Source organism: Gossypium raimondii, chromosome 7 (assembly GCF_025698545.1).
Source record: "Gossypium raimondii isolate GPD5lz chromosome 7, ASM2569854v1, whole genome shotgun sequence".
Classification (NCBI taxonomy): domain Eukaryota; kingdom Viridiplantae; phylum Streptophyta; class Magnoliopsida; order Malvales; family Malvaceae; genus Gossypium; species Gossypium raimondii.
Window position 1 is genome coordinate 48,627,308 of NC_068571.1, and position 14,562 is coordinate 48,641,869.

At 33.2% G+C, this 14,562-nt stretch overlaps 1 protein-coding gene across 1 annotated transcript; it reads right to left on the bottom strand.

The window, feature by feature from the left end:
* Positions 1–6,952: 6,952 nt before the first annotated feature.
* Positions 6,953–7,914, bottom strand: LOC105785399 (ethylene-responsive transcription factor 2). The gene has a single exon (XM_012611481.2). It carries the CDS (start codon positions 7,802–7,804, stop codon positions 7,154–7,156), a length of 651 nt encoding a protein of 216 aa, XP_012466935.1. The 5' UTR covers positions 7,805–7,914; the 3' UTR covers positions 6,953–7,153.
* Positions 7,915–14,562: the final 6,648 nt, after the last annotated feature.

The window sequence follows — 14,562 nt, forward strand, 5'->3', positions numbered from 1 at the left end:
AATTGACGGGAGTCCCGTAACGGGAGTATCTTCATTTATCGAACCGACTGCACTTTGTTATCAGCTCCTAGGAGACTCGCCAGGGGACGGTGAGTCATATTTTTCCGGCATAAAATTTATATGGCTGAAAGCCAAATTGACAATTATCGATCACAAGATCGAAGGTGAGTTGATGTCTATTGCTCGGCGTACATCATGCATATGGTAGGGGCAGTACTCGTGCCTAATGCAAACGACGACAGTGTGCATTTGATGTACTTGCCCATGCTAGCTGATTTGTCCACTGCTAGGTCGTATAGCTGGGGTTCCGCCATCCTAGCAATGTTGTATCGGGAGCTTTGTCGGGCGACAAAGCCGAATGTGCGCGACATCGGCGGATGCCTCATACTGCTGCAGTCCTAGGCGCTTTATCGGCTGCCGTTTTTGGCATTCGTTAGTCACCAACCATATCTGTATCCTCTGCCACTCAGGTGATAAAATATAAATTGTTATTATTTGTAGTCATAATATATTGACTAATGTTACCAACCCTAAACCCTATAATATTTTTTGTAGGTGGACTGCTCGTCCAGGCATCGGGAAGTCATATAATGTCCCAATATACCGCCTCATGATTGAACAGCATGCCCGGGAAGGGGTAACCTGCTATTCCAATATTCATGACATCTATTCTATTTCTATATCTTACTCACATGTTATGGCTCTAACTCGTTACAATGTTATTAATCATGCAGTTTATATGGATGCCATACCGAAGGCCGAAAATTACAAATGTTGTACCCTCGTCTGCATACGTTGATTCCCACGTATGGTGCACTAACGTACCAATTATCAATTTCAACGTAGTCGAGTGGTATCACGGAGACCGGGTACTACGGCAGTTTGGATGCATCTAACCTATCCCGGATCTACCATGCCAGTTGGGGGAAGTTCACGGCATGACAAAGAGAGGAATATTTCAATTGGATTGGGGAATTCAGCACCAGAAATTTGTGGCACTGTGGAACGATAGATTGCGTCGAGTACCTCAGATGGTTATGGCTACCGACCCGCAACCATCATTAGAGTATATACAATGGTATTATGGTTGCAGGAAGCCATATTTACTTGGAGGCCAATCGACCATAATCCCCCCACACGTGCAGCAAGTTGGGGGATCGGACGCAGGGAGCCCGGTGGATCCAGATCCGATGGCATATTATCCTCCGCAACTAGCAGAGCCCGAGCAGGAGCAGGAGCCCCAGCCAGATCCCGAACAGTCAGGGTCAAATGTGGATTCACATGGCTATCGTCCGGATTTGGCGGTCAGTAACTATGTTCTGAGCTTCGCAGAGGGCAAATATGCCTACGAGTATGAACTGTTTGGATCCTACCCGCTGCAGCACGGTATGCCCGGCCCGTTCGACCCCTATCCGCAGCATCATGGGACTCATTCCGGTTCAAGTTCGTCAGCGGCGAACGAGCCACAAGACTTTTCCTCTATGCACGCCACACCCCCACCTGCGCCGGGTGATGATGTTAGTCGCCGCCCAGGACATGATCGTCGACCTCCGCGTAGGTTTGCCCCCAGGACAAGACCATCGAACCATCAATTTTAGGGTTTAATGCTCTTTTGTATAAATTTATGAATGCTTCAATTTTCGATATAATTTTAAGCGTTCCAAATACGCACATTGTATTTTATAACTTAATTTGAATACAATTTGGATACAATTTAAGCGTAAGCATAAGCCGAATAATAAAAATTATTTCAAATCAATTATACTTTTTATAACAATATGCATAAAAATTTTACAGCATTAGGTCAATGATTCGGACGACTGTCCAACATGAAAGTTTCGGTTAGGGCATTTATTCCGACTATGACCAATTAACCTGCATATTCCACAATGCTTTCCGTCTGATTTCTCCCTAATGTCTATCTCATTACGGATTCTGCTTGACTGCGGACGACACATTGGATTCCTCCGTAGCCCTCCGTCTAGGAAAAGCTCGAAAGTCATCGGCGACACCTCCCACGTAAATAGGTCAGGCAGGACGGGGAACTCATTCTCCCAGACACGCAATGTGCGCTCCAGCGTGTACACATCATCGACATATTGTTCAGCATCAAGGTTGACTTTAGCACACACTGCCACGACATGCGCACGGGGATAATGAAGTGTTTCGAACCTCCTGCACTCCCACCATCTATTCCAGAGATCAACTCCATATGACCTAGTTGGTATACCAGGTTGACGACTGATGGTCTCAGTAACTAGAAACGTTTCCAGTCGTCGTGAATATATTTCCACGTTCATTGACCTCGCCAACCGACGGTTTACGACCATTGTATCCCTGACATGTTCGACAAACACATGTCTCGCCTGAATCTGGTCGACTTGCTGTTGATCCATTCTTGGCATCAAAGTAGCCAGCCTGTAGAAAGTAGCAGAAAATACTGATGCAATCGGAAGATGACGTGTTTTCAACAAGACAGCGTTGATCCCCTCTACTAAGTTTGTGGTCATTTGGCTATAACGAAAACCCTCGTCAAAACTTTGAGTCCACTGCCACGGCTCCATTTTGCCCAACTATTGTCGGAAAGATGTGTTTGTCTGCCCCTCCATGTCACTCTCAAGTCGGATCATTCTTTGCCGGAAAATATGTGGCTCCAACTCGTACGCTGCATACGTATTACGGAAAAATAAGTTCTAGTAAGTCAATAACATCAAACATTACAACTTATATTGAAAATATAAGGTTATCATTTACCTATTGCCACGACTTGTCTCTTCCAGTCTGCATTCTTATAATCTTTATGGAAGTTAGACGCAATGTGACGATTGCAGTAAAAGGATCTCCACGGCACACCGGAACGCCTAATAGCTGCAATTAAACCCTTCCCTCTATCAGAGATGATGCAAATGTTATCGTTCCTAATAACATACCTCCGCAGATTTGTGAGGAAGAATTCTCAAGACTCCATATTCTCTTTATCTATGATAGCAAATGTTATTGGGAGTACGTTTCTGTTACCGTCTTGAGCAACTGCAACAAGTAGGATCTGTGTATATTTTCCATACAGCCATGTCTCATCCACCTGCACAAGTGGCTTGCAGTGGGGAAATGTCCGCACACATGGATCGAACGTCCAGAATATCCGATGGAAAATCCATTTTACCGGCTGTAACTGGTCATCCGGGCCGTAATATGGCCTTGTCTGTAACTGAATCACAGTTATCGGTATGTACTCCCGCATAGCAGCTATCCAACCTTGAAGCTCATTTTTCGACAAATCGTAATCCCCATACAGTTGCTCCATCGCCATCTGTTTAGCTATCCATGCCTTCCGATATGAGACTCGATACTGGAATCGTGCTTGCATTATGACGATCAGTATCGAAACTTTAATGGTCGGCATGTCCTTCACCATTGGTATGATACACGTACAAATAGTTTTCGAATCAAGTTTTCCATGATCTTCTGTCATACGTGTTGATGTGCATGTATGAGGACCAACAAATTTTCGTATCTCCCACATCTGAGAACTTCTAATGAATGCAGCTCGTACCCGCTAATTGCAGCCTTCCATTGCCTTTCAACACTCCCCAACATATATTGTCGGAGTAGACACGGAGACTTTATAGTCCACCGATATATTCATGCTGTACCGTTTAATGGCATATACGCACTCTTCTTTACAGTTGAATCTCTGGCCTATGCCTCATCATCAGATGTTACGGCCATCCCACGAGGATGAACTATTTCAGGGTACTCCGGGAACTCAGCTACATACACTACGTAAGGGTCTATGAGCGACATGTGCGGCCCAGAATTATTGTGTATCAAAATACGCCGCATCTACTCCCCGATCGAAGAAGCGTTAATGGCTTCATCATCAATATCATTAGGTACATCGTCTACATCGGGATCACCGTCACTATCGACCTCTTCATCCCAATGATCGCCACCACCTTCTTCTTCGCCAGCACCTTCTTCTTCACCACCAACCATATCAACAGCGGGTGTAATATTCAGGTCGATACCGATCCCACCCATAGTTGATTCACTATCAACGTATGATATTGGAGCCACCATCCACGGTTCTTCAGCCCCGTCTTCTTCATCAGATGCATTAACATCTTCATTTTGCTCCATACCGACTAACTCAGCAAATAAGTGAATCGGTGCATTCTTCTCACTCCCATTCCCACAGTAGAGATCGACCATTGTCTCCACGTCTTCGTCGTCTACAAGTTCCATTTCGATGAATTTGACCGGATTTGTCGAAACTGGAAACTTGTAGAAAATTTTTTATATCCTTCTCCCACAACGTCTAAGAATTTTTGCATTAATCATTGCCTTCATTTCATCGAACGATACATTTCTATTAAATCTCATTGCTATTTGTTGTCGATATTCAAATACACATCCAACACTTGTTGTCAAGATGACTCCATCGAAATAAACACATACAATAAACTTAGCATCCATCTTCAATATTTAATCTGTAAAAAAAAAACAAAATCTCATAAAAATTCTCGAACGGTAAATAAATTACTAATCCTAATAACTAACACAATAATAATATTAATAATTTTATACTCAAAATAATACACACTAAAATTATTAATTAGGTTTTACTAAAATAATAACTAACTAACTATAATAATACTAGTTTTTACTAACTAGTTTATATTGGTAAATAAAATAATAACTAACAATAATAATAATATTAGTTTTTACTAACAATAATACTACTAAGTTACATCTTAATACATTAATAACATCTTAGTACTAACAACAACAACAACAGAATAATAATAATAATAATAATAATAACTAAAACTATCAATTTGAGTTTTATTAATCTTAATAACTAACTTAAAACAAAAAATATTAGAAAATATACAAAACAATAACAACAATATAATCAATTATTTTTTAAAAAATACCTTCTTTTTCTCTTCTTTTCTGCAGCACCTCTTTTTCTTCTTTTTTCTTCTTCTGATTTTTCTCCCTTCAGCTGGACAGAGGTAGTGTTTATAACACGAGTAGTGCCGCCAATCTGTATGGCACCATTGGTGCCGCCAATGCCATTGGCTTTGATCGGTATTCATTCATTTGTCTGACTTTTTTGTTTTTTTTGGTTTTTTGTTTTTTTATATATTTTGGTAAATAATAAAAAAATTATAATATTTTGATTATTTTTTATTTTTTTATAATATTATTGTAAAAAACCCCAAATATTGGAGGAGTTGGCAGGAACCTTATTTCCTAAAAATAATAAAATTACAAGTTAATTTATGGTCAGATTGCATATTACCCTTAAAATATGGAAAATATTTATTTAGTCCTTTAAAATAATAAAATTATATTTTAACCTTTTAAAATTTTTATAATTTAGTACTATCACTTTAAAAATAATTTGATTTCACTCCTAATAAAATATCTCAGAAAGAATTTTCTTAAATAATTTTGAAATATGTTAACTAACTTTATCGAAAGTCGCGAGACAATAAATTGACAAGTGACAAATAATTTCCCAACTCACTCTCAATTTCCTTATTTGAAAAGTCATACTGTTTTCGATATCAAGAAATATTGGGTAACCTCAATTTCTTCAATTTTATATTTCACGAAAAATATCATATTTATTAGTACAAAAATAATTGCATTTTATAAGTAAAATTTCACTATCATTATATTAAATAATAAATCTCAAAACTACACGTAAATTTTAATTTTGTATAATATTACGCATGAAATTTTAATTTAATGTAATTTTCATAAACTACTAACATAACTATCGATATAATACTATTTTAAGTTTTATATATTACATACATAAGTAATTATATTTATTTAAAATATAAATAAATTAATATATTTATTTCTTTTAAATGTGTACAATCGAGTAAAATTAAATTTTCATATATTCATTTGAATCATAATCAAAATTTCATGTGTATAATTATACCAAATTAAAATTAATGTATCAAATTGCACATCTCACCAAAATTAGTAAATAATTTTAAGATTTATTCCTGCATAAAAATAAAACTCAAATTATCGTGTTATTTGTCATCGTTAATTAGTTGAGACACATTGTTAGCGATAGTTTAGATTTTAGCAATATACAAATTTAAATTTTGAAAAGCATACTTATTAAAGAATAATTTTTCTTTTATTTAATATTAATTTCATTATAGAATTTTATCAACATTTAAGGAGGATAATGCACTTCAACACATTTGAATAAATTGATTAACAACAATAATAATTTATTTAAAATGCTCTCCTATGTAGACCAAAATTGTATCCTCAAAACAATTAAATAAATTGATATATGATAAGCCAAAGGATATACTCGGATGTCAATTTCCTTTAAGAAGTCATTGTATGAATAATTAAAGCAAGTTTATCCATAACATTGATAAAGTAGAAAGTAATAGTTCAAAGTTGCTCCAACATATTAAATCATCTTTGCCAATAAGTGAAAGAAAAGTTGTGGCAATGCCCTAATTCCTTTTGTTATTACAAAGTTGACAATTGTGTTTGATTACAAGCTTTAAACTAATATGTTTTTTTTAATGAATAAAGGCGAAGTTAGAAATTATTTGTGAATTAAAATGTAATTTTATTATTGTAATATAAAAGATTATCATTTTTAAAGTGGTGATAATACTATTCTTTTTTCATTTTAAGGAGACTGGACCTGCTAGCTCTTTCGGTGACGCACAGGTTAGCGTCAGCTTATGTTCAAGTTCTAGTACATCTAAATTCAAATTGAGTTCATTCATTAGTTTTTAATAAATTAATAATCACCGTTTAATTGTGTAAGATATATGCGTAAATTGTGAAAATAGTCCTTATTAATAATAATTAAAATTATATTAAATAGTATTAGAAAAGAAACAAATCCTACTTTTCAAAGCTTTATGTTTAGACTCTCATTGCAAAATCAAAGGGAAAAAAAACTACTGCCTTTTTCTATTCACATAACTTCAATTTGCTTTACAATAAACCAACAAAAATAAACAAAATATTTGTTTTAGTGAACCAATGTAGTATCAATGTTATTTTTAAGATTATGGTTCATGGAGATTATCTTTTTCGGGGTTTGCATCTCTCTCTCTCATCAACATCATTTTTAAAGTTCTGATAATTTTTAATTCACCAATAACTGTTCCCCAAGCTGCAATAGACCCAATTGAAACACAGTGGTCAACTCAGCCTTGTTAGCTTCCAAGCTTCTCGTTCTCTTGGGAAATGAACCATTGGACGAAACCGACTCATTTGTTGCCCCCCGTTTAGCCTTAACTCTAACAGGTTCAGGCTCATTGTCACCGATCCGATGCGGGAAATTAAGCAAAGCCCTTGAACCACGCATCTTATAAGCTGCTCGATCATAAGCCAAAGCAGCTTCCTCAGCTGTCTCGTACGTACCTAACCACACTCTTGCTCCATTCCTAGCTGAGTCCCTAATCTCCGCCGCAAATTTCCCCCACGGCCTTTGCCTAACTCCACGGTAATGTCTCCCTTTCACCACCTTTTGAGTCAACCCCAATGGCTTCGCGTTTTCCATAATCTCTGCTGATTCATCTTTGGGCTCGGGTTTAATTGTCGTTGCCGCCGTTGAACCCGTTGTCGTCGGTGACCAACCGAAGTTAAGAGCTTCATGAAGGGAATTGTAGATGATCATGTCCTCGGAGTCATCGACTTTTAAGGGCAAATCACCCCAGTGTTCTGTCAAGCAAGAGTTAAGACAAGTCAAGCTTGATGTTCGAGGATATTGATGAGAAAGGTTAACACTGTTCATTCTGATGAAACTTTTAGGGTTAAGCTTCTGATTGATCTAATAGTGTAAAGCAATGAAAAATCAAAGAGAAAAAAAATGGAGGAGAATGAGATTGTTAATGGACACAAGTTAAAAGGAGATGGAGGGTATTTATAGATGAGAAAAGAAAATTAAAATTAAGTAAGAATAAAATACAAGTAAAAACACTTTTGTGGTTTTTTTAAATTTTTATATTGAGCAGATTGGTACTCTAAAAAATTGAAGTAATTTAGTTTTGAAAGTGAGTAATTAAGTACAATTAATAATGATATTTACGTTTTTGTCAATTATACATAATTTTGATTGGTATTATAATGAATTTAGCGATTGATGTTTATATATTTTGTGTAAATGTTGTGGGTTAAATTTGTTAAAGTAATACCAAATTGACAAAATATATAAAATTTGAGATTTAAATTTGTTATTATACCAATAAAAATATGTACAATTGATGAAAATATTAACATTGAAATTAATTGTCTTTAGTTGCTCCATTTCAAAATTGATAGGATTAAATTGCTCTATTTTTCGAGAGGACCATTTTCCTCAATATCAAAATTGAAAGGGACTGGAGAGATCTTTTTACCAAAATAAATGTCAATTTCTGATTTTCATCCTTGTTCTAATATTTTGAGAAAGAACCAATTTGCTAAATATCGAAATTAAGAGAGATTAGAGAGATGTTTTACCAAAATAAATGTTAAATTTCAGATTTTCATCCTTATACTATATTTAATACGAAGATTTGATCTCTAGGTTTTAATTTAATATAATTTGATCCTCCCACTCGATTTTCTTTTTAAAATGAACTCGATTAAGCTCAGGATTTTTTTATAATGTTTGACATTTCAATTAAAACATAACATTAATATAGTAAAAGATCTCAATTAGGTATAATAAATATGAGACATTATACTAAGAGCTTAATTGTATTTTTCCTAATTATTTAAAAATAGATGGAAAATTTAATAAAATATCAATTTACTATTTGATTTAATGTATATAGATTAATTTATTAATTTTTAAATAGTGAAAACAAACTGCAATCTAACTCTTAATCCATAGACTTTTATCGACTCAATCCCTAAATTGACACAAACTATAATTTGAATTAAAATAAATTAATAAATTAAAAAGTTGGGTTGTATGTTTGTCTTTTGGGAAGTGGATGAAACTTGTAAAATGCAAGTGGGCAAATTGGAAGGAAAGGTGGGGCACGTGAAGGCTATGGATGGGCTGTATAAAGTTCTTAATCCACCTTTTGTCTACAAGTCTATTACACGACAAGACAAGTTCTATATTACCTACGGGCGGTTTCGGGAATTCTTAATGCTTTACACGTACATCTATGGGCGGAAATCAGAATATTAAGTTTAAATTATCGATTGAATTAAATTTGAGTTTAATAATATTTATCTTTATTTAAGAAATTAATTTATTTTTATATTATTTTAAAATTATTTAAAATATATAATATATAATAAAAACATAATATGTTAGAAAATAATAGATATATTAGAACTTTGAGACATATTATTTTATTGACAAATTTGAAGGTTTGAAAAATAAATTATTGATTTATATTTTATATAATATGCTCGAAATTGTTGAGTGATGAATGATAAATTAATGCTCAAATATTTAAACAATAGTTCTGTCACTTGATGAACAGTCGTATCTTTTGAACAATCTTATCTCTTGATGAACAGATTCATTGTTTTTAGTTTAATATTACATCTTTTCATTCATTGTGTCTGTTCATTTATCTATTAACTTTTCAACAACACTCCTCATGAATCAGTCTAAATCTCTTCATTCATTTCATCTCCTCTATATAAAGCCAAGTTAGGAGACTTCCAAAAACATCATAAAAAACCATCAATATAAAAAATTTCTTCTAAATTCATTCCTCCTGAAGATAGAGAAAGGCAAGATTGTGTTTGATTGATAACTATTGTTGTGCTACTACTGACTGTTATCGTTTGTTGTTGTATCCTGGAAAACAGACGTCCAACGTTACTCAAAGCACCGAGTAGAGGTCGAATCTGTCTTAAGGAATCTGTTCATACAGGCCTCAACAAAATTCTTCTTCTAATTTTCAACTCTGTCTAATTACAAGTATTATGTTGTGTTACTGCTATTACATTGTATTGCATTATTATTATTGACATATAAATACTACATACGATAATTTATTTTTATATAATCATATAAACTCAACCCAATAATCTATAATCAATTTTCTCATATATTAAATCGATTTGAAAAAATCGATTGAATCGATCGATCAAACCGATTTCTCTCCTCTCCCACATAGCATTAATTTAGCCTGTAGATGAAGTCTAATGGCAGAGGACGCGAAGTGGATAAGGTTTATTAATTTGATTTTTTAATGTTTCTTATTCATCATCATGGTGATATTATTAATCTATATTAATTTACTCATTTCACAAACTTTCATTATCAACTACATAATTCATTTACTTTTTAAGAGTTACGTTAAATTATGTTATTAGTTCTTATACTTTATGAAAGTTGTGCCGATTTTAATTTGGTCAATTTTAGTCTTGATCTAAACAATAAAAAATAAACCAGTTTGGTTGAATTCAATTATCAATCTCGTGCGATGCATACAATTGTAAAATTTGGTCCATATTCTACAATTGGATCATTCTAAGTCCTTGTATTTTTTCGAATTTTAAAATTTCAATCTTGATGTGATTGATAATCGTTAATCCATTAACTGAATTTTTAGTGAGTAATATGTGTAGAAATAACAAGCTGACATGACATTACACATATGATCATATGTTTGGCGCATTAGATTTTAGAAATAACAAAAGATGAATTTTGTGAAGTAGAAAACTAAAACCAGAAAAAAACTAGGAAATAAAATAATTAATATGAACGGGTTTTGTTTTATGAGATTCACGTGGATTCCACTAGTTTATGCTTAATGTTGAAAAACAAATGTAAAGATGAATAAAATTCTCATTTGCAATTTATAATTATAATTACAAATGGCTTTATATTCAAACAAGGGAAATGAGCATATATTTTGGCATTAAACAAAATATAATTGATAATTTTAATGTTACACTAATTTATAATTTTATAAAATTTTAAGGGATCTTAAAAACAATTTTACTAATTTGGGGCAAGATACGTACCTGCCCCTTGCATATGTCCCTCTAATAATTGGCTCCTGGGATATGGAAGGAGTATTGGGTGGTGCATCGTGCTACAAGCCACGGGAACAAATGAATCCATCAAGGGATAAAGGCTTTAGGAACCAAGGAGGGAGCAAGTTTTGTTAGTCCTTTTGTTGCTATTGCCTGACCCTCCTTTTTGTATTAAAAAAAAAAATAAGTAAACTATAATTAAACTATTCGAAAATTTTCATTTTATTTATTGAATTATTTGAAAGTTTTATTTAAAAGTCATTAAATTTTAAGTCTTTCTTCTTTTAAAATTTATTAAGATTTTAGGATCATTTTAATAAATAAGCCTTTACAATCTCTAGCTTTTCAGGCCAAGATATAACCACAAAAAGGTTAAAAAATTAATGATATTTCTAAAATTTAAAAATATATATGTATATATCGATAGTTGAATTTTTTACAAAAAATAAATATCTAAAATAATAATTTACTCCAAACTTGACATGTACGATCGTTATGAATAGAATATGAAATATGATGTTGGATTATTAAAATATTAGTATTAGAAAATTTTATAAAAATGTTTTGTTTTAAGCTTATGTAAAATTTTATTAAGAATGACATCGAGGAAATACAAGATATTGAGAATTCAATATCGAATCGAGAATTCAATTAAATAAATATTTACATAAAATAAAATATAAATAAACAAATATTTACATAAAATAAAATAAATATTTATATTTAAAATATCAGATACGAGATTTCAATTAAATAAATAAGATTATGAAAAACCAAAATCGAATAATGAATCAAATTTTACAAGATATTGAGGCCTGTTTTACACAGTTTCCTTAAGACAGATTTGGCCGCTCCTACAGTATTTGGAGAAAGGATACAACAACACGATGATCGAAGTAGTAGCACCTTTGCAGCTATCAATGAATAAACCTTCCCTTCTTCTATCACTGGAACGTTGGAAAATATGAAGAGGAAAAAGAGAGGAATTCTAGAAAGCAAAATAGACTCGGTATGAGTGTTTGTTCGTGTTCAAAAAAATCTTTAGCCTTTTATAGGCATTCAATATGGAGGAATTTTGAAAATATCCATGAATAAAGACACAAAATATCCGTAGACCCATTTTGGGCTTGACCAGTCAAGACATTTCATGTCGCCCACATCGTGGGGATGCATACGAACCCCAATGGGTTTGGATCTACACCCCTCTTACGCTTGAGACAAGGTTTCAAACTTAATCATTTAACTATCTTTTAAGTGGGTTCTCATACATATATACATCTCACACTTGATATTTAACCAATGTGGAACCTAAGTTTTTCTTTTCCTCAACAAATATTCACAAGTAGCTTGCTTTGAGCATCAATTTCTCATTTATCACTCAACCATTTTGAGCATATAATATACCGTTGTAAAGGTCTCATGGAGTAGAATATAAAACCATAATTTTATGATTCATCTCTCCACCTTTATAAATTGAGAATATGCCTTAAAGTTTCTAAAAATTACAATTTTTCCAACAAAAAATATGTACGTAAAATCATATTAATTTCACACTATCACAAGTGAATCCTTTTATATATATACTTCACTTTTCTTTTGTTATTTTTCCTTCATCAATACGTAGATTGTAAAAGTTGAACATCGACAATGACAATATAGAACAATCACAAAGCAAAAAGAAAGGAAAATATAATAACACAGAGATTTTAAGTGGAAACCCTTTCGGGAAAAAATCACGAGCAGAGGAGAAGAAAATTTACTAATGTAGAATTCAAATGGTACACAAGCAGTTTAGACTACATCTGTTCATAGGTTGAAAAAACCTTATTCTAATCAATGTCAAATAGAAGCAGTGTAGTAAGGTTGAAACACCTTATTCCAATCAATATAAAATAGAAAAAGTGTACTTTTATATGGATTCCACTTGTATATCACATTGAATAAATTAAGGCATCTTACAATATAAATTACCAATTCTGACTTTGGAAATAAAAAATAAAATGAAAGGTTTAGCAAAATGGTCTAAATGAGAAGAAGCTATTTTTGGTATTTGACGAAGAGTTTATATAATTCATGTGATTAATATTGTATGCCTTTATCCTTTTAATATTATATATGCTTTCGTCAGTTTGATTATATAGAGACAAAGTTTGGCTAGAAGCTGCTATCCACAATTACTCCATTTGTTTAATATATATTTTCCAAGAGCTAATTAATTGGGTTGTAATATTTCAAAAATATTTTCATATTAATGTAGTGCTAGATATTGTTACAATCTTTTTAGTTTGGTTATCTGATGATAGCATGGAAGGCAAGCAAGATATTCAAGAACCCAACTAAGCTTATGGAAATGGAGTAGATGCACTCAAGACTTAAAAAGTTTTTAAGTGATTCAATCATAAGATCCAAAGCTAAGGAGATAGATACCAATTTAAGAATTTGTGCAATCTTTCATTGAAGGATCAATTAGGTTCAATCTTATCAATAAGTGATTAGAAAAAGTGGTAGTAGATTTCTTTAGGTATTTCAACCAAGTTCTAATTTTAGAGTTGTCATTATTGGAAGGACTTTACCTGAATACCATCCCAACCCGAACATGATTACTCTTTGTTGATACAGTGTACAACAAGGGAGGAGGGTCAAGGTGGGGCCGTGGAGGCTAGTTCATTTAAGGAGGCCAAGAGCCAGAACAAGGACAAGAGGACAGACTAAGACGGCAATTGCTCAAAGTAATTTTAGGGTGTTGAAAATTAATCTCTTCTTCATTGTTGATTAGGGTATTTATAGAAACCCCCTTGTCCATTACTGTGACGTGACAAATTGCCATGAATAAAATTATTCTCATTCAATGCGTGAAAGACGTGTATCGTGGGGCCCATTTCATTATTCATTCAATTAGTATAAGGTTGTTATGCTCAACTGGATCCCTTATAGCCTTAAAGGTGTGTTCACACCTGAAGAGCGTTCATACTTAAAAAGTGGGTGGCTAGCTCCTTCGAGGAAGGGATAGATGGTCTCACCAAAGGGTGTTGAGAAAAGATGGTCAGGCAATGCATAGTTTCAGATGGAGTCAACAGGGAAGTCAGCAATACTTCTAGTGTTGACACGTGTTTGAGTGGCGGAGAAGTGTAACACTCTTAGACTGTAAAACAGATGAGTACACATGTGATTATACCTAAAAAAAATTGAACATTGAAACTCATTATACCATATACGTGAATAACAAAAAATAATACATAGAGATTACCCTTAGTATCTTTTTTTGTGAATTACAATAATAGGGCAAAGCCCAAACAATAAACACGACTAGCACGACTCAAATCTAAGTCACACCTGGAGTGGTGAACACCTTTGACCATCAAGCCATCACATGGGGTTTGAGATTAGCCTCAGTATTGTTAATGGGTTAAATTTATTATTGTTGAAATTTTTTTATTTGTTTTTGTTGTCTTATACTCTTATTATTTACACGGGGACTGCTTCTTAAATAACGAGCATGTGATTGTCATGTAACTTCATTAATTAATATAAGTATGACATCAGCATGGCATAATAATT

What these genes read in the sequence shown, in the direction of transcription:
- LOC105785399 (XM_012611481.2), bottom strand. Translation starts at nt 7,804, where the DNA reads ATGAACAGTGTTAACCTTTCTCATCAATATCCTCGAACATCAAGCTTG.